General features: G+C 39.2%; 1 protein-coding gene across 3 annotated transcripts; it reads left to right on the forward strand.

The window, feature by feature from the left end:
* Window positions 1–29: 29 nt before the first annotated feature.
* On the forward strand, window positions 30–19,626 carry FBXO7 (F-box protein 7). 3 transcript variants are annotated; one of them, XM_027107471.1, is made up of 9 exons: window positions 30–311; window positions 3,822–4,116; window positions 9,111–9,338; window positions 10,679–10,820; window positions 13,003–13,086; window positions 15,483–15,578; window positions 17,388–17,564; window positions 17,897–17,934; window positions 18,936–19,626. In XM_027107471.1, exons 1-9 carry the CDS (start codon window positions 190–192, stop codon window positions 19,323–19,325), a joined length of 1,572 nt encoding a protein of 523 aa, XP_026963272.1. In that variant the 5' UTR covers window positions 30–189; the 3' UTR covers window positions 19,326–19,626. The 3 variants fall into 3 exon arrangements, with proteins under 3 accessions (XP_026963272.1, XP_026963273.1, XP_026963274.1); XM_027107472.1 differs by having other exon boundaries at window positions 32–311; window positions 4,026–4,116; XM_027107473.1 differs by lacking the exon at window positions 30–311 and adding an exon at window positions 444–542 and having other exon boundaries at window positions 3,974–4,116.
* The last annotated feature ends 322 nt before the right edge of the window (window positions 19,627–19,948 follow it).

The raw sequence follows: 19,948 nt of genomic DNA on the forward strand, positions 1-19,948 counted from the left end.
AGGGGGTGGGGCACTCACGTTCCAGAGACCGGCCTGGCGGGGCCTTCACGCCGTTACATCTCAGCATCCGCATAGCTCCGGCAGTCGCCGCTCCGGGGCTGCCGCCGCTTGAGACGGGAGCTAACCGGCCGCGCCGTCGTCACCGTCGCCGCCTCGGGGTCCCGGCCCCTGGGCCCTCCTGTGGCCGCCATGAAGCTGCGGGTCCGGCTGCAGAAGCGGACCTGGCCGCTGGAGATTCCCCAAGCGGAGCCAACGCTGGGGCAGCTGCGCGCGCACCTGAGGCAGGCCCTGCTGCCCACCTGGGGGTACAGGTACGCGAGAGGCGGGGGCGCGCGCGGCGGGTCGGGGAGGAGCGCCGGGTGGCGCGGGCACGCCCCGAGCTGTCACGTGAGGCCGGGCGGCGAGCTGGGCGTCGCGGGGCCAGCGGTCCTGCACTGTGACGCGCAGGCCGGGCGGCTAGCGGGCGCTGGGGCTGCAGCGTGCGGGGTCCCGGCTCCCAGAGGTCATGGCCCGGCGTCTCGGGGGCTCCGATCCCCTCCAGGGTGAGCCTTCGCTTCCGTGTTTGCAGTAAACGAACCTAGGGATAGGCTAGGATGCAAAATTCTCACGTCCTTTGAAATGTAAGGTTGGAAATTATGGGTTTGGCTTGGGTTAAACCTTTCGAGGCTCTCAGGGGTTTAAGTTCACCATCTCCAGCTGTCGGAGTATTTCAGTGAAAAAGTTTGGAGAGTACTAGAAGGAGTTAGAAACCTGCCCTCCATCCGAGGCCACCTGTAACCTAGTACCGCTGCTTTCAGGCTGCAGTCACCTTAAGACTCCGTTAAGTGTTTACGTGCCAGGCGCCGCTGTGGGCACTTTGACTTCCCAGCTGCAGTTTTACAAAGTGCAGTGTGTCGGTCTGTTTCAAATAATAATATTTTCCTGGGCAAGATGTTGCTTTTTTTTTTTTTTTTTTTTGGATAAAAACTATGGAAAACGTTGGCCTTATGATGACCCTGGAGAGCTTGCAGTTTGGGGGCAGTGACACTGAGAAGTAATGGATCAAATTCTGTTATTTATGGGGCTGCAGATGAGGCTGCTTTGTTTCCAAAAGGGTATCCTGGGGACAGTAATCTGGGAGTAGAGGGACAAACGTAAAGGTGGTCCTCTTCAAATACTGAGCTACCGAATTGGAATTTGAGTGTGCTGAGAAAAAATAAAAAAGATGTTCTTTGGGGCTTTTTAGATGAATTCTTCAAAAGAAAACCTTTCTGTTAATTAAATGGTTCCTTTCATAAGACTTTTATAAACTTACATTTTATTTTTAGGGAATTCAGTAAAATGAGGCCGTATTATGAACGCCTCATCCTTTCATTTTTCAGGTTAAGACAATACTGCATTCAAAGTAAGCCTTTTTTTCTCCAAATTAAAAACATAAATACAGAAAATGAGGCATTGACATAACTCCTTTTAGGCATTATATTAATTGACATCCTGTAGTTTTTTTCTTGTTGTTAAACCTAAGTGTTTTGTATGCTGGCATCACTACCCCACCACAAATTGTCAAAATTAACTTCTCTTTTTATTTTCATATATATGTATATATATTTTATTATTTTTTAATTAGGTGGGACACTCTGGAAAGGATGTGAAACGCAATATGATGCTTGTTTACCCAAGAGCCCAAGTTAGTTTTGCTTTCAGGTTTGTTTTTACAGTCGAGGCTGGTTAACTGGAAGGAATGTTAAACTTCAGCTTGTGAAAGTAAATTCATTCTTCTGAAAGTATGTTCATTTTATAATAAATGGGCAGTTTAAAAATGTGTCCATATGATATTATTACTTTTAAAGTGTCCTTGCTGAGCAAGTGGATCTGGGATTGTCATAAAATAATTCTCAAAGGCCTGGAGTTTCTAGGGTGGCAGTTCTTGATGAAAATATTTTTTTTTTTTCACAGTTTCAGAAAACAGAATCAATAACGACTCTCCTGGAAAACCATATGTTACTCTAGAAATAGCTCTTCCCTTTTTCTAAAGGGGAGGCCGACATTTTATTAAGCAGACAATTCTTTACCTTTTTTACAAATCGATATTTGAACAAACATTGTGCTAGATACCATTAAAAAAAACAACTTTGTGCTGTGACAAATGATCCATAAAAACATAGTTCATTTGAGGTGTTTTTCCTTTTTTGTGCTAAAAATGGGATGTTGTTTTTCTGGGTAGTTGGCAGATTTTCAACATTTATCAACATATTTGAAAACAGAGTCATAGCTACTTATTTTCTAATAAGCAGGAGTAGTTCTTAAAGCTTCAGTAATTTCTCTACCAAAGACACTTTAATTGGTAAGAAAAAATGTATTTATATGTGCAAGAAAAAACATAAATGAATTATGGGGAGCACTTTTGAAAATGTAGCATTTTAAGAACAAATAACCAGAACATGATTTTCAAAGGACTTCATCCTTTGTTAACCTCTCAAAAAGTTAATGAAGTTAACATTGCTGAGTGTAAATGTCTTATAAAATGTTCTGCAGTGGTTTGTTAATTATTCCTCACCACTATGTAATGAAATGATGATGGTTCTCTCAAGATCAGATAATCTGCCATGCAGAAAGGATGGGAGTTCCTTGCTTCAGACTAATTTGAGCTCTTAGCTTGTTTAGCACTGGGTTTTTGGATTTGTGTTGTGTTTCACATAAAAGACATTATAACTGGTGCTCAGTAAGAAGGTTGAACTTATCAGTAGGAGGGATGAATTTATACTCAGTCATCTACATGCACTCATCTGACTTTTTGTGGTTATGAATATTTGTTTAGGACATGGGTCTAGTATTTTGGAACCATAACCTAACTGTCCTGGAAGGATATTGTTAATTAGCCCTGATTTCAGCCTGATCTTGATCTCACCATCTAATGTTTATTGGTTGCATCCATTCCACAAATACTTGTATTTGCCAAGTGCTGGAGATACAGTTTTGAACTAGACAGACAAGGTACCCATCTCATGAAACTTACATCCTAGTCCTAGGGGTGGGGAAGAGAGCGGATAAGCAAATAAATATGATATTTTCAAATAGCAATGTTGTAATAAAAATAAAACAGATGAATGAAATAGAGTGATGGAGGCAGGTGGAAGGCATCTCTGAAGAGGTGACATTTGGGTTGAGACCTGGATGATGAGAAAGACTCAAGTCATTTGAAGAACTGGAAGAGCAGAAGCAGAGGCCCAAAGGCTGCAGTGAGGTTGATCTGTTTTAAGGAATGAGTCGAATGGAGAACAGCTAGTAAGAGGATGGGTGAGGTAGGAGAAGTGGGTCAGATGTTGGGCTTTGGAGGGCATGTTAAGGATTCTATTCCAAGGTCAAATAGAAGCCATTGGAGAATTCTCAGCAGAGGAATGATGTAATATGATTTATATTTTAAAGAGGCTATATTTCATTGAATCTCAGTTGCTGTCAATCCTGAGATGCACATTCTTATGTCACACTAAGTGAAAAAATGCTGTCCATTAAGCTGTGATATGTCATCGATTGTAAGAAGCATCCTGTTTCAAAGATGACAAAGTATAAAAAAGTGTGTATCTTAGAATTGATGAAAACATGGATTAATGATAGAGAATTACTGATCCTATCCCCGAGGCTAGAATCTATAACCTAAGCATTTGGTGATAAGAATAAATAATTTTGATACTTTTTCCAAGCTTTGGCTTTCCTCTTATCTTCGTTTTGTTTTCATTAGTTCTGCTGGGGGTCATACCATGTACCTTATATATGTTTCAAATGTATTATTGTGGGTAATGGTAATAGGTAGCCTTACTATCCTTATCCGTCTTTCTTGGCAGTTCTGATACCCGGTTTGCAATTACATTGAACAACGAGGATGCCCTCACTGGCGATGAAGAGACCTTGGCTTCATATGGGATTGTTTCTGGGGACTTGATATGTTTGATTCTTGAAGATGCCATTGCAGCACCTAACTTACCTTCATCCACAGATTCAGAGCATTCCTCACTCCAGAATAATGACCAACCCTCTTTGGCCGCCAGCTCCAGTCAGTCCAGCATACAGGATGAACAACTGCGTGATTCATTCCAAGGACAGGCAGCCCAATCTGATGTCTGGAATGATGGAAGTATGGTGGGTATTAAAATCAAGACAAGAAATAGAGTAGTTGATAAATCATACTGAATAGCTCAATTGAATTCTGTACCAGTCAGGATAATTATCATCAGTAGACTGCAGATTATAATCTTATAGAAAATTTATTTTTATTTTAAATACTTTATTTTTATTGAAGTATAGTTGGTTTACAATATTATATTAGTTTCAGGTGTACAACGTAGTGATTCAATTTTTTAATAGATTGTACTCCATTTAAAGTTATTACAAAATAATGGCTATACTTCCCTGTGCTCTACAATATATCCTTGTTGCTTATTTATTTTATACACAGTAGTTTGTATCTCTTAATTCCATATCCCTATCTTGCCCCTTCCCCACTGATAACCACTAGTTTGTTGCCTATATCTGTGAGTCTGTTTCTGTTTTGTTGTATGCATTCATTTGTTTTATTTTTTAGATTCTACCTATAAGTGATAACATAGAGTATTTGTGTTTCTCTCTCTGGCTTATTTCACTAAGCATCCTACCTTCTAGGTCCATCTATGTTGTTGCAAATGGCAGAATTTAATTCTTTTTTTATGGCCGAGTAATATTCCTGTGTGTGTGTATTTTAAGTTTTTAAAATTAAAAAAATTGTCACCTCAGACTCTAGATGCTGATGTAAATTTGAAAATATGTGCACTGATGTTTTCTTCCCAAACCAGCTCCTCCTGTCAGTGGCAGTACTGTTTTCCTGAGCTTAAAACTGTGGAATGATTTTTGACTCCTTATATCCAGCCCCTTAACAAGCCCTGCCTGTTTTTCCTTTCCATTCCAGGCTTCCAGTGTGTGTTCTTCAGTCTGCTTTCTGGGTTCATCTTCTTCTTCCACATTTTTTTTTAATAAATTTATTTTATTGATTTATTTTTGGCTGCATTGGGTCTCCGTTGCTGCGTGCGGGCTTTCTCTAGTTGCCGCAAGCAGGGGCTACTCTTCGTTGCGGTGCACGTGCTTCTCACTGCGGTGGCTTCTCTTGTTGTGGAGCACGGGCTCTAGGCGCGTGGGCTTCAGTAGTTGTGGCTCACGGGCTCTAGAACGCAGGCTCAGTAGTTGCGGCGCATGGGCTTAGTTGCTCCACGGCATGTGGGATCTTTCCAGACCAGGGCTCGAACGCGTGTCCCCTGCATTGGCAGGAGGTTTCTTAACCACTGTGCCACCAGGGAAGCCCCTTCCTGCACATTTTTGATTATGTTGTTCCCCTGCTCTTAGGTAACTCTGTGTCATAGGTACACCTGGGCTCATAATTTTTGAACTGAAAAAGTCCAAATGTCTCTAGTTCAACCCTCTCATGTCGGAGACGAGGAAAATGTTGTCTGTCCTCCTGTACCTAGTTTTTAAGGCTTTCTGAGCAGTTGCCCAACAACCTTTGGAGGCTAGTTTCTGTTCCTCCCTCCTGTCAACTGCCATCTGCAGTCAGACTGGACCCCTCCTCCTCCTCCTCATGGTCCCTCTCGCAGCAAGCACCTGCGCACATGCGCACCTGCACATGCTCACACCTGCACGCGTGTGCGCGCGCGCGCGCACACACACACACACACACACGGCCTAGCGACTGCTTCGCTCTCTGCTGTTGCTGCTCCCCCGGCGTGGAACCCCCTCCCTGTCCTCTCTCTCCTGTCCGCATCTCTACCCACCTTCCAAGGCCCTGCCAACGGCAGCCCAGTAGTTTTCTTCAATTCCTTTGTATTGATCATCTTTATTGCCTTGTAAACACCTCATTATTTACTATTCTGCCTTTTAATTTCTTGTATGGCACAAATGATCACTTTATTACTTAATATTTTAATACCAGTACATATGCCATCTTGTTAATTGTTTTGTGTGTGTACATTCATGTCAACTTAATTTTTTTTTTGCAGTCGTTAAATATTTATAAGTATTCATTGTGCCTATATGTCATCAAGTATAGACAGATATTAAAAAATACTTTTTAGCTGATTGGTAAATTATAAAAATCATCTATGTCTAGATTTTTAGTAATAGTATCCAGAGAGATTAAGTAAGTTAAAAAAGCTTTTATAAAGCTCAAAGTATTTTTATGAATTTTCTTTTCAGAAATTATTATGTATCTCTGAGCTTCTGTCTCATAGAAGTAATCTAGAGAATGAGTAAGAATATTTAGTCAGATATTTAAATTACATTTCTGAATCTTTTTTGATGATAGACTCATTCAGAGATTCTGGTAGAAGGATCCATTCCCTTTACTTTTCATATGATGGTTACTTTACTAGTTTCCTTTTGGAAAATTTTGAGACATTAGTATTGCCTCATGTTTGTAATTTCAATTCTAAAAGCGTGCTGTTTTGTATTCTACGACTTGTATAGGGTGACTGTAAAATCTTAGTGGGGACATAGATGATTTTTATAATTTACCAATCAGCTAAAAAGTATCAGACCCTAATATTAGGGTCCTGTTCCATACTTGTTCCACTCATTTGTGAATGACATATGACAAATGATCTGTTTAGAGAGGTGGTGCTAAACATTTTTTTCTCATCTCCACATGCATGAAGAATATGATAAGTACTTATATCATATCAGGATGGCTCAGAGAACGTCAGGGGTTCTCATGGAGTGAGAGTAGAGTTTGATAAGCTCACCAGGGGATTCTGATATCTTCCTCCCATGTCATTATCAGTCTGGGGTAACCTTTTAAAATATTTTTCCCACATATATTCTCTCCCATACGACTGTCAGTAAGTAGTAAATGGCCAAAAGTTAGGTATAAGAAGCAAAGAGCATATATACAGGCATACCTCATTTTATTGCACTTAGTTTTAATGTGCTTTGCAGATACTGTATTTTTTACAAACTGAAGGTTTGTGGCAACCCAGTGTTGAGCAAGTCTATTGGTGCCATTTTTCCAATAGCATTTGCTCACTTCTGTCTCTGTGTCACATTTTGGTAATTCTCATAATAGTTCAAAATTTTTTGTTATTATATTTGTTATGATCTGTGATCAGTGATCTTTGATGTTACTATTGCAAAAAGGTTACGACTCACTGAGGGCTCACGTGATGGTTAGCATTTTTTAGCAAAAAAGTATTTTTAAATTAAGGTATGTACATTGTTTAGACATAATGCTATTGCATACTTAATAACTATGGTATAGTGTAAACATAACTTTTATACGCATTGAGAAACCAAAAAAGTTGTGTGACCTGCTTTATTGTGATATATTCACTTCATTGCAGTGGTCTGGAACCCAACCTGCGATATTTCCAGGTATGCCTGTAATTCATAATTTAGTTAGGTGTTAAGTGGCTTTAATAAGTAGTTTCTCCTTTCTCAAAAATATGATGGAGCGTCGTTTTTAGGTAACATGGATTGTCATCAACCTCTAGGTTTTAACAAATGAATTTGGATCTTTTCCATAAGCCATCAGGGCTCAGGTCCTCAGGGATTTTGAAAGAAACAACCTCTTGTTCCCTTACATTCTTCCACCGTTTCACTCATATTATGTAATTTTAATTTCCTCTGTTCCTTTCCTAATGGAAATACGAACTTAAAAGAAACATGTGCTTTGCATTAAGAGTTGAGCACATATCTAGGAAATAGTCTTTCTGAGCAAAATTAATACAGGTAACTCAGTCTTACTGAAGCAGTGTATTGTGTCTAAAAGCCCTGAACTGTGAGGCTGGAGATCTTTGTTTATTTCAAATTTTTATTAGCTGGTAACCTTGATTATGTTATTTAATCTGAATCAAAATTACAGTACGTATAAAAAGGTGATGTCATCTGTCTTACCAATTTTACAGAATTTTTGTGTGGTGTAAATTAGAAAACAAATCAAAAACATGAAATTGTAAGAATTGTAAGATATTATCCTTCAGCATTTGTTCAACAAGCATTTACTGAGTACCTACTGTGTGCCAGGTATTGTACGGGTGTTACAAAAATGGGTGACATGTAGTCTTTTCCTTTCTAAGCTTGTGGTCATGGTAGGATATAGACGTGTAATCAGAAAGTTGCAGTACAGTGTGATAAAGTGCAATAATCAAGGCCTTTGCAAGGCAGAGCGGTAGTCCATAACCTGAAGAGGCGGGGGCACCAGAATGGGGAGGAGGGGACTGTGGGATGTGAACTTGATACAGAGTCGGGGATCAGGTGATGAAGGGCCCTGAATGCTAAGGAGTTTAGGAGTTTGGACTTTATTTTGTAAGCCTGTATTTCTCAGCATGGCCTCTATGAAAAACCTGTGAGACTATAAGTAAGTGTTATGGGGATACTGAGTGTTAAGGAAGGAGGATAGTGTTTCTTGGTTAAATGTTACGTACACTTTCTGTTATTATTGGACTTCTCAGAGCTTTATAATGCCAAAGTGTATTTTGTGAATATGGAGGGTGAGGTTAGGTGGCTATGTCATGTAGCATTTCCATACTTATTTGATTGTGGACCTCTTTTTTCCTAAGAACACTTAGGGTCACATTCCAAGGCACAATTTAGGGCAGTGCTGCTGTCTGCATAGGGGAAGTAGTGGCAAGTTTAAGCTGGGACATGGGACATGATTGGATTCTCAATTGTCAAAGAACTCTGGCAGCAGTGGGTGGAATGTATTGGAAGACAAGAAAGAGGAGTGAAGGCATACTTGGGGAGGCTGTTGCTGGAGGTTAGGAGATAAATGAGTCTGAAGTACCACTGGAGTAGGAAGGGGCAGATTTTGGAGATATTTAGGAGATAGAGTCAGTGGACCTTTGACAGCTAATCATATTGGGGGTGGCGCTTAATAAGGTCGAGGGGGAAGTCTAGGATGATTTCCAGGTGTTTGGCATATCAGCCAGAATTAATGGAGATAAGGAATTCAGGATGGAGGAGCAGATTGCAGGGTCATTTGTTGAGGAGGGCTTGCTGAAAATGTGTACCATTTCTGAACCTCTGAGTGCTAATCTCAGTTCACTTTGAATACAAAATTTACTGTGAAAAGATGAAAGTCTATTTAAAGAATTCGTTGTTTTTGTTATCCTTTTCAGTCAGGGCCTAGTCACAGTTTTGAAGCTGAGTCAATTCCAGATGTCGTGGATGCGGAAGAGGGCACAGGTTTCTTTCCCTCAGAACCAATGCTCTGCAGCGAATCGGTGGAAGGGCAAGTGCCACATTCATTAGAGACCCTGTATCAGTCAGCTGACTGTTCTAACCCCAGCGACGCCCTGATAGTATCCATACATCTTCTCATGTTGGAGTCGGGTTACATACCTCAGGTAAGACTACAGAGAGCAAAAGTTTCCCATTAGAAAAGGGGTGGTGTTCTAGATTTCTTTATTAAGTGTGTTTGGGTATTAATGTAAAGTGTCGAACACAGCGATGAGCATACAGTAGGCAGTCAGTAAATGTTCCCTTCCCTCTTTTCCTTCTTTTTTTCTCCTTTATTTCCTTGTCAGCTTTTAGTTAGTATTATAGAATTGATGGCAGCTTTGGTTTAAAAAAACCCCAAAGTTTATATGTGATCATATGTAGGTAAAATGTTGTCAGTGTGTGTGGATTGGGCATGACTAGATAGATGGCTCACCAGGTTATTTTTTATGTTAGTGGTTCTGTGAATTGCCACTAACTTAGTAAGATTCGGTTAGGAAGAGGGATGTTGTTCTTATGCTGTAGTTGCTTACCTTCATCCATTCATTCCTTATCCATTTGATAAATGTCTGCCAGTGTCAGGTGCAGTGCCTTGTCTCTGCTTTCAGCTTGCTTACAGTCCAAGAGGAGGAGAGAGAGACAAGTATACAGACCGTTATACTGTATTGGCTAAATTGTAGGAGAAACACATACATATATAGGATGCCAGAGATTCACAGAGGAGAACGTTTAGAAGTTTTTCAAATTTTAATGTGCTTAAGAATACCTGGGGATCTTATTAAATGCAGATTCTGATTTAATAAATCTAGGGTGGAGCCTGAGATATTATGTGAGCATACTCTACACGATAGCAATGCTGCTGGTCTGTGGGCCATGTTATGAGTAACAAGTATATAGACTAATTCAGTGATCATTGAACACGTGCACCATGTCATGCCAGGAATTAGAATATAAAGATACTGGGACAGTCCTTATCCTCAAGGAGTCTGTAAGTGGGGGAGAGAAACAAAAAGGAAATTATGACATATTATAATACAATTAATAACATAATAGAAGTATATAACAATAGAAATAGGAACAGAATGTTAGAGGGTGAGAGAGTGGGAATGACAAAAAGGATTTGTTTTGAAAAAGGCTTCACAAAGGAAGTGGTATTTGAACTGGGATCTTGCATAATGATATGGCTTTGCTAGGCAGAGAAGCGAGACTTTGAAGTGAGAAATCAGTCTCTCTCTCTGATGTTATTTTATCTATTTGAACAGAAGTTTTGATGGCAGATAATATATTGTAACTTTTTTTCTATCAAAGTTTTAAATATTAATAGAAATATTAATGATTTGATCAATTTTATTAAAGGGACTGTATGGAATGCTTATTTGTAGACAAGTTAGGGGCCTCTTGGGTTTTTAATCTTTTTGAGAGTAATACGGTTCTTCATTATTTGTTTCCCTTTCATTTCACTCCCCAGGGGACTGAAGCCAAAGCTGTGTCCATGCCGGAGAACTGGAGGTCGGGGGGCGTGTATAAGCTGCAGTACACGCATCCTCTCTGCGAGGGTGGCTCTGCTGCTCTCACCTGTGTGCCTTTGGGAAACCTCATCGTCATAAATGGTAATTGGATGGCATGGTCATGCTTGTTAGTTTGTGAATCTTTACATGTTTCTCTCCAGAAATTTCATAGCCACTTCGGTGATGGGCTATCATGATGCAGTTAGGAGTCTTTCTCAACTTTGTTTAATCCGGAGCCCACTGATAACATGGGTCTGAAAGGTTACAGAATACAGGGCTGATGTTTATGCTAGCAGCCTTCACTCTAGAGGCAGCTATACTCTTTGCTGTCTTAACTGTGTAATTTTTTTGCTCCAGGGGGAGTTGTGATACTAGGAGTAAAATGAGTCTATTACATATGAACTCCTTAAAGAATACTTTTTCTTTATGCCTGTGGATGGCTTTTTAATTTTTGTTTTACTAACCAAGGTCTTGAACTGAGAGATGGTGAAACGTGAGGTTGAGCTGGGATCATTTTTTATCTAGTTTGGCATCTCTGAATGCATAGAAGTACCGCCAAGGGTTCTGAGGCTTCAGTATGTGTGTTTTATCCCCCTCCTACCCACCCTCAAGTAAGTCACTCTGAATAGAGTTTCTTTTTCTAGTTCTCCTCTTTCATACTAAGAAATTTCACTGGCTAGCAATACATTCTATTTTTGTATTTCATTTTAGCTCAGATGCCATCCGGAGATCTATACCAGCTACCAGGGGTCTATGGAGTAGTCTCGTAATCACACATCCTGGAGATCCATTTGAGTGACTAGACTCCTTTGTTTTTGCTCTGGTTTGATTTTTGAGCTTCACCCTTTTAGCTAAGTAAGAGAGAATGATAAGATTGGAATGCCTGCATTTTTTATTTTTCATTATGGCTCATCTTTTATACAGCAGAGACAGTTGCCTTGACATGTCTTAGCTCTGGTTTGCAACATGTTCTGCAGCTGCTAGTTTCTGCTGAGATGGGAGCAGGGAGGCGGCTTGGTAGAGCCAGTGTTGCTACTTGAACCTTGAGCAGCAACACGTGTGCCTGTTTCATTTAGTGAGGTCCCTTGTAAGGTTTTGTTGGGAAAAGCTTTTTCTGCTAAAGTCTATTTGAAAGCCACTAACCTACACTGTGATCTTTGAACTAAAAGATGGTTTTAGGTCCCCTTTATGTAATTTCTTCTATTTCTTTTTAATCACTAGATTCTTTGAAGTGTTATTTAAAAGTCTCACGTTTTCAGCTTTAGTGGTGTTTCACATTTGTAGGACGTGACTGATGGCACTAGGACCTAGCAGTGTCTCTTCAACAGTTCATCACAGTTAGCAAATGTAACTTCTGGCTGGGCATTCTTATACAAAGAGGGCCAACAGTATCTAATCATACTGCTACATCACATCATCACTTGCAAGGTTGCAGCTATCAAATAGTAAACGTGAGGTTGTAATTTTTGCCTCAATTTCTTATAAATCACTTTAACGACACGTGTATATTAACCTTTATTTACTAGTCTTAAGATACTTAACATAGAGAATAGCTACTAAATGTCTTAGTTTCTGATGCTTTGTTCCTTTAATAATCCTTGGCAAATCATCTACTTGTGGATGTAAGTGGCAGACAGTCATTCCAGAACCATTCCAGGCCTGGTTCTTTGAAAAGGAGCAGTATGTCCTTAAATCTTTGCTTCACCCGAGACATCCTGCTCAGTGCACATCTGCACGAGCACATCACTGGCTCTTTCGTGGAACGAGATGAAGTGCGCCTTTGCATGTAGGATTAAAAATGAACCCTCTGGTGATGTCAAGAATATTGATTCTCTGAGTTTAGAGAGAGATGATACTGTGAAAACTAGCAGGATTCTTTTAATAAATAAGAGAAGACTCACTGCCAAGGGTTAAATAAAAAATAAATGGAGTTTTTAGTGACCTCATTAGAAATAATGATTGTATTGTGTTTAACTGTCTCCTATTAACCTTGTTGCATATCTTTCAATTATTAATAAGCTGCTGTTGGTAAGACTTAGTGGGTTTCATATAAAGGTGCTTATTGTAGTTTTTAAAAGTGTTTTAGAGTGATTTTACTTAATGTGATGCAGGTTTGCACTTTGGACTTTGCTGTGAGGGAAGGAAATAAGTGTAGGGCAGTTTGTCTGTATAACGTGTGTTTCCTATATATGGGGGCAAAGGGAACGCAAGTCCACACTAAAAAGTGGAGGCAGTTGATGAATTGGCAGAACTTTTTCATCATCTTTCTTTGGCTTATTTACAGCTACACTAAAAATCAACAATGAGATTAGAAGTGTGAAAAGACTGCAGCTGCTGCCAGAATCTTTTATTTGCAAAGAGGAATCAGGTAATATAACCATGATTGAACTTCTGGGGTGAAGCTTTGAGAGGTTCACTTTAAAAAAACAGAAAGGTAATGTTCAAAAGACTTAACAGTTTCTGGATGAGATTAAAGCAAATTTAAGACAATGTTGCAGAGTTTCGGTTTCTTTCCTGTTTCTCTTAGGGTCTTGGATACTGAATTATATTTATACATCACACACCATTGATGCTTCATAATTTCTTTCCTTTTTTTTTTAAATAAATTTATTTATTTTATTTTTGGCTGCATTGGGTCTTTGTTGCTGCACAGGGGCTCTCTCTAGTTGTGGTGAGCGGGGGCTACTCTTCATTGTGGTGCACAGGCTTCTCATTGCGGTGGCTTCTCTTGTTGCAGAGCACAGGCCTAGGCACGCAGGCTTCAGTAGTTGTGGCACGCAGGTTCAGTAGTAGTGGCACATGGGCTTAGTTGCTCTGTGACATGTAGGATCTTCCCAGACCAGGGCTCAAACCTGGGTCCTCTGCATTGGCAGGCGGATTCTTAACCATTGCGCCACCAGGGAAGTCCTGATACTTCATAATTTCTAAATTACTCTTTGTGGATTTTTCTAGCATTGTATTTAACCAGTATGGAGAGGATCTGTGTTTTGTGGAAACCATACAATGCAACTTCATTATCGAAGATTATGGAAGGAAAAACTGCACTCAAAATGTTTGCTTAGGGGCTTCCCTGGTGGCGCAGTGGTTGAGAGTCTGCCTGCTGATGCAGGAGACACAGGTTCACTCCCCGGTCTGGGAAGATCCCACATGCCGCGGAGCGGCTGGGCCCGTAAGTCATGGCCACTGAGCCTGCGCGTCCGGAGCCCGTGCTCCACAACAGGAGAGGCCACAGCAGTGAGAGGCCCGCGTACCGCAAAAAAAAAAAAAAAAAAGTTTGCTTAAACTTATATAAATTTGGTTGCTATTTGATACAGATTGGAACTTTACCAAAAGTTTGCATTCTAGGCATGGTTTTGCTTATGTTCTATAAAAATTAATAGATGCAAAGAAGACCAGTTTTCTTTTTTCTTTCAGTTAAACCCAAAGTGTGAGAGGCAGGTAAGTAGTTGAAGGAGAAGAGATGAGGTGGAAGGGGAATTAACATCTTTTAGTACTTGTCTTTTGCTGGACATGGGCCTTTACAGATGTATTTTTCATTTTATCCTCATAGTAAATTTAGGCGGGTTTTAAAATCCACATGGGGAATGGTGTGGTATAGCAGGGAGATGGGACTTACAGCAGTGTCTTTTAAGGGAAGCTACCTAGATCTAGATCTTTGCTTTGAAGGTCTTGAGACTTATTCTTGTTAGTTCCCAGGGGAGGTCAGGCCCTGAGAGACTAACGTATGTAAACTAAAGCTGATAAGAAAAGGAGACATCAGATACGTATTTATAATGGTCTCTGAACATTTAATGTCATACTAGGCCAGTGTTTCTCAACCATTTTTTCATTATCAATCCCCTAAGGAGAGTTTGTACACATTTTTCCCCCAAAATCATTCTCCCTCACGAAATTTTAATTTCATAGATATACTGTACACTTATTTGTATACTGTGGCCCTTTGGAGGGTCACAGACCAATGTAATAGCTGGGATTTTTGCCTGGTTGGGGGCAATATTGTTTTTGTTGAGAATGCATGAACTAGACTGATAAATCTGTAAAGATGGTCTTACCGTTAAGACCAGAAAAACTTGAAATTCCTTGGCTATAACACTTTATATTCATCTTTATACTATGGAGGACCTTGCTGTGGGGAGTAGAAATACTCTACATTCTACAGCAGTAGAGGTTGTTATGCCCATTTTCTAGATCAGGAAACAGGTCTAGAGGAGGTTAAATTACTTCAAGGTCACAGAGCTAATAAATGGTAGAATTTAGGATTGGAATAGATTTGACTCCTGAGACCTGTTTTTTAAGAACAATTTTTACAGGAATATAGCTCAGATGATCTGATTTCTGTTAAATAAGGAAAAAGGAAATGAAAAAGGAGGAAAGTTAATACTGTTAGATTACAAGTTTTCAGATTATATTGAACATTTTCAATATGTAATTTTTATGTTGGGTAGGAATATGCTGCTCCATTTGACAAGTCATTTTAATCAATTTTTACTATGGCTTATAGTACCTAGGTACTGTTATTCTTTTATTTGTAAGTTCCTAATTACTTTTATAGTAAGGAAAAATGTGTTTAAAGATGATTCAGCTTTCAGAGTTACACATTGTATTACTTCCTCTTCGACCAGAGACTTTGGTTCATTTCTGTTTATGTAGGAATTGTGAAAACTAACTTACCACTTTGATTTGGTTTGGCGGAAGTAGAGAACACCATTTCAAGTTTTTCCATTTGATTGTGTGTTTTGATCTTTCATTTAAAAAATATTCTAGGGGAAAATGTAGCCAAGATATACAAAGATCTTCAGAAGCTCTCTCGCCTCTTCAAGGACCAGCTGGTGTATCCTCTTCTGGCTTTTACCCGACAAGGTGAGAAATGATAAATCATCACAGGTTGAATGGCTGGAAAGAATAGTAAGTTCACATATGTTTAAGGGTGACATAAACCTTCCCTCTTTTCTTCCCTCTTTTCTCGTCCTCGTGGAAATTCTCCTCTTTTAAGACTAAGCTTAAATGTTAATTCCTTAATTGCTCTTCACATCCTCTTTGTATCTCCACTGCATTTTATATGTATCTTTATTATAGCCCTTTATCCAGTGTATCATAATAATTTTTGACATGATTTCTCTCCACCTAAGGTTATGAATACCTTGAAAGCAGGGAATATGTCTTTTTCACTTTTGTATTCTCATGGCCTAGCACACAGTCAGGCCTATAGTAAGTGTTCAATAAATACATATATAAATAACGTATAGCCTGTAAATTTGGTCTACTTTTTTTTTAAACTATTTATTGGGACTCTGTGTAGGTACTTTGGATATTTCACATGCATTCTTATTTAATGCTAACAGCTTTGAAGTAGATTTTACTCTCATTTTATAGATGGTGAAGCTAATTCAGTGAGGTTTATAATTCACTCAAAATCCTTGTGTTAATCAGCTTTCTCTTTGTGTTGTAGTAAAAAGTATTTTAAAATCTTAAGTGAACATTTATGTCTCACTTGCATATGTGCTCCGTGGGGCTTGGCTTTGGCCGAGGAGTGGTGAGTAGTCCTCATCCGGGGCTTGCTCTTCTTGTGGCACAGGGAAGAGAGGACCAGTGGCCTAACCATGTGTTGGTTTTTAAAGCTTTTGTTCACAAATGATATGCCACTTGCACTCACATTTCACTGGACAAAACAAGTGAAAATGGCCAAACCTGGACTGTGGGACGGGGAAGTATAACTATAGGGTAGAAAATGATAGGGTAGAATCATAATCTACCACATTCTTTTGGCTGGTAAATAATTTCAGGTTTATACAGATAGTTATGTGGCTTTTATCTGCTATTTGTATGTAGGAAAATGATATTTTAGGTCTCAAGTTGCATGGTGCCAAGGCTATTATAATCATAGTTTTCTTCTTTGGCTGGTGGTGAGGGAAAAGAATAATGTGAATTTTAAAACCCCTTACTGGACTTTGATTATCTTTGCTAGTTGAGAATGGTATCCCATATATTCAAAGGAGCTAATAATGAAAAAATAATTTTCATTTGACTTCGGAATATATTATTCTTTTCCTTTCTTGGTTTTGCTTTTGAATTTGTCTACCTCCCTTCTTTTTCAGCTAGATATCGAATAATAGTAATCTAACACTCGAGTGCTAATTACGTGCCAAACATTGTTGTGAGCACTCTGTATGTATTTACACATTTAATTCTCAACTCAGTGAGGTAGGTAGTATTACTAACCCATTTTACAGATGAGAAAATTGAGTTAGAGTTTAAATAACTTGTCCAAAGGCACACAGCTAATAAGTAGCAGCATTGGAAACCAATTGCACAAGCCAATTAATTATCCATTTTCTATAGTTGAATAGAGAATTTTTTGTTGTACTGAATATCACTTGAAACAAAGGAGGCCATTGGCTAGTATTTAGAAATTGTCATAGTTATTTATTTGATCTGTATTAAAAAGTAATTTGTTTCTCTACTAAAACATAAAGAGAATAAGGGGCTTGGATTTAGTAGTAGTTATAGAGTTAACCTGGGGACAAAAGTTTGTTACAGATAACTTAAGCTTGGATAATTGAGGATACCATCTAATTTATCATCTCTTTAGAAAGTTGGCAACTTTGGTTGAATATATGGGGAAACCGGATGTTCTTTACTCAGTGATACCTATCCTCTTTTTCCTTTTAGCACTGAACCTACCAGATGTGTTTGGGTTGGTAGTCCTCCCATTGGAGCTGAAACTGCGGATCTTCCGACTTTTGGATGTTCGTTCTGTCCTGTCTTTGTCTGCAGTTTGTCGTGACCTCTGTATTGCTTCGAATGACCAACTTCTGTGGAGGTGTTTATATCTGCGGGATTTTCGAGGTGATTTCCATGATAACATGTTAACAAGAAAAGGGTTCTTTGTTACTGAGGTCTTAATTACTCAGCTTGCCAGAAGTTTTAAGTTGTGGGCTTTTTTTTTTTTTAAGAGTAAGAAATAATCATAACATAGCCTTATTGTAAAGAGATTCTAAGCTTCATATACCTTTGCCTATGTCCTGAAAACTCTCCCCATTCATTTCTGTGTTCTCTGCAATACAAACAGTCCATTAGATCAAGTAGACTATTTCAGGATAGAAAATTGAAGTAAGACACGTTTAATGTTGGATGAATGAAACGTTTTTAAATCTCTGTTTTTTGTTTTTTCTTTGTAGATGGTACTGTCAGAGGTCGAGACACAGATTGGAAAGAAGTAGGTATTTTTAAATACCAAGGCTAATGTTCATAGCACAGAAATAACTCGTGAATTAATACATTAAGGGCATATTTTCCACTTTTTTATGATATAATGCAATGTTTAAATTAAATTTATTGCTAATTTTTAGTAAATGAAAATGTTTTCAACTTCTACCTTAGACTCAGTCCTTAGTGTCTTGTAATTACACAGGAAAAAGAATCTTTAACACAATGACTGTTTTCACCTTAATATATTCTTCCTTCTTCTGTTGTTAAAAAAATTGAGTTGTTTTTGTGCTGGAGTAATCTTGAGCTGTTCAGCTAGCTAGAATAGTAAATTATGAAGAGAATAAGTTATATTGTTTTATTTGCAGATACCACTGTAAAAAGACATTGATAGGACACAGAAACTTGGGATGAAGGACTAGAGAATAAAATTCAATGAAAGTCCTCAAATATGTACAAAATACATAGTACTGTTCTTTAGGAATATGTTCCATCCTCTAAAATAGCATCTTTTTTGTTATTTAAATTGAGGTCCATTAGGGACATAAGTTACGTGAGAAATTGAACATAAGTGCTGGCCCCCCACCCCCTTCCCTGCCCAGTACCTTAACTTTTTATATTGTGTGGCATGACATTTTCAACAAATATTTAAATTTTCCACTTTCAAAAAAGGCTGACTTAAAATTGCATATCAGCTTGAGAGCTCTAGATTACAGTCTTGAGAATACATGTCACTCAGTTATCCCTCCTTTGGATGTATTGTTACTCTAAATTGGCACAATTGCTCAGTTGCAGTGTGGTTAAAGAATAGAGTTCATTTGGCATTGTGTTCATATCTACTACCTTATTCATGCAGATAGAAACTGGTAAAAGTTCTCTTCTGTGCACTTTTTTTTTTTTTGCCTGCCTTGATAGTATGGGAAAAGAAAAGGTATATAGTACAATGAAAGCAAATGAACTTTGGGGAAATATCCAACTCACTTACCATATCTTGTCCTTGTTTTTCTATAGCTGTACAAGAAGAGGCACAAACAAAGAAAAGAAGCTCAGAGAGGGCGGCATGTGATGTTCCTGCCGTCGTCACCCCACCCCATTCCATTCTACCCCAACCCCTTGCACCCCAGGCCTTTTCCTCCCAGTTCTCTCCTTCCTCCAGGAATTATTGGTGGTGAATATGATGAAAGACTAACCCTTCCTTATGTTGGGGATCCAATCAATTCACTCATCCCTGGGCCTGGGGAGACACCCGGACAGTTCCCTCCACTCAGACCACGTTTTGACCCAATCGGCCCTCTTCCAGGACCTAACCCCATCTTGCCAGGGCGAGGTGGCCCCAATGACAGATTTCCCTTAAGACCTAGCAGGGGTTGGCCAACTGACAGCCGGCTACCATTCATGTGACTGATTTATAATCTCATGCTGGAGCTTGTTTTGTTTTTTTAAACTACAGACATCATCTTGTTGGGGTGCTATCTCTAGTGTTTTCTGATTGTGGTGGTGAGAAATGCACTCACAGAAGCCTTTTGGTAGATATATTTAAAGCTCCAGGGGTGGTATAGCCCAAAGGTTACTGCATGACAGGGTTGGCCTTGGGAATAGTTGGTTCCTGACATCCCCTCTCTGAATTACCCTCTAGAATGAAGGTTAGACATTGATAATGTTCTACACCAGAATAATAATAATAAAAAAAGTGTGAATCACACGGCAGTCTTGACTTTTATTAACGAAAGATATGTAATAAATATTCAGAACAGCTTCACAGCATGACTTGGGACATTTCAGAATAATCAGAGGACTTATTCGGTGTCATCAGATTGTTGCAGGAGATTATTATTATTTTTGTAGTGGCACTCTTTTCTTCACCTGAAATCGTTCACAGAAGCCTGGTTTGTGGAATGAATACAAGCAGAGCTAGTTTGGTTGAACTGGACATGGAGTGAGTGCTTTGGACACCTAGCTCAGTCCACCTCCTCCCTCTCTCAGCAGCTGCTCCTCAGGCTCTGTGCTGAAACAATCTGGGCTCT

This window comes from Aethalodelphis obliquidens, unplaced genomic scaffold, assembly GCF_003676395.1.
Source record: "Aethalodelphis obliquidens isolate GAN/ISIS:26980383/991018 unplaced genomic scaffold, ASM367639v1 scaffold8, whole genome shotgun sequence".
Taxonomy (NCBI): Eukaryota; Metazoa; Chordata; class Mammalia; order Artiodactyla; family Delphinidae; genus Aethalodelphis; species Aethalodelphis obliquidens.

Coding starts and splice junctions, on each gene's coding strand:
- FBXO7 (XM_027107471.1), top strand. CDS start 190: ATGAAGCTGCGGGTCCGGCTGCAGAAGCGGACCTGGCCGCTGGAGATT. Junction 312..3,821: donor CTGCCCACCTGGGGGTACAG/GTACGCGAGAGG, acceptor CTTTCTTGGCAG/TTCTGATACCCGGTTTGCAA. Junction 4,117..9,110: donor TCTGGAATGATGGAAGTATG/GTGGGTATTAAA, acceptor TATCCTTTTCAG/TCAGGGCCTAGTCACAGTTT.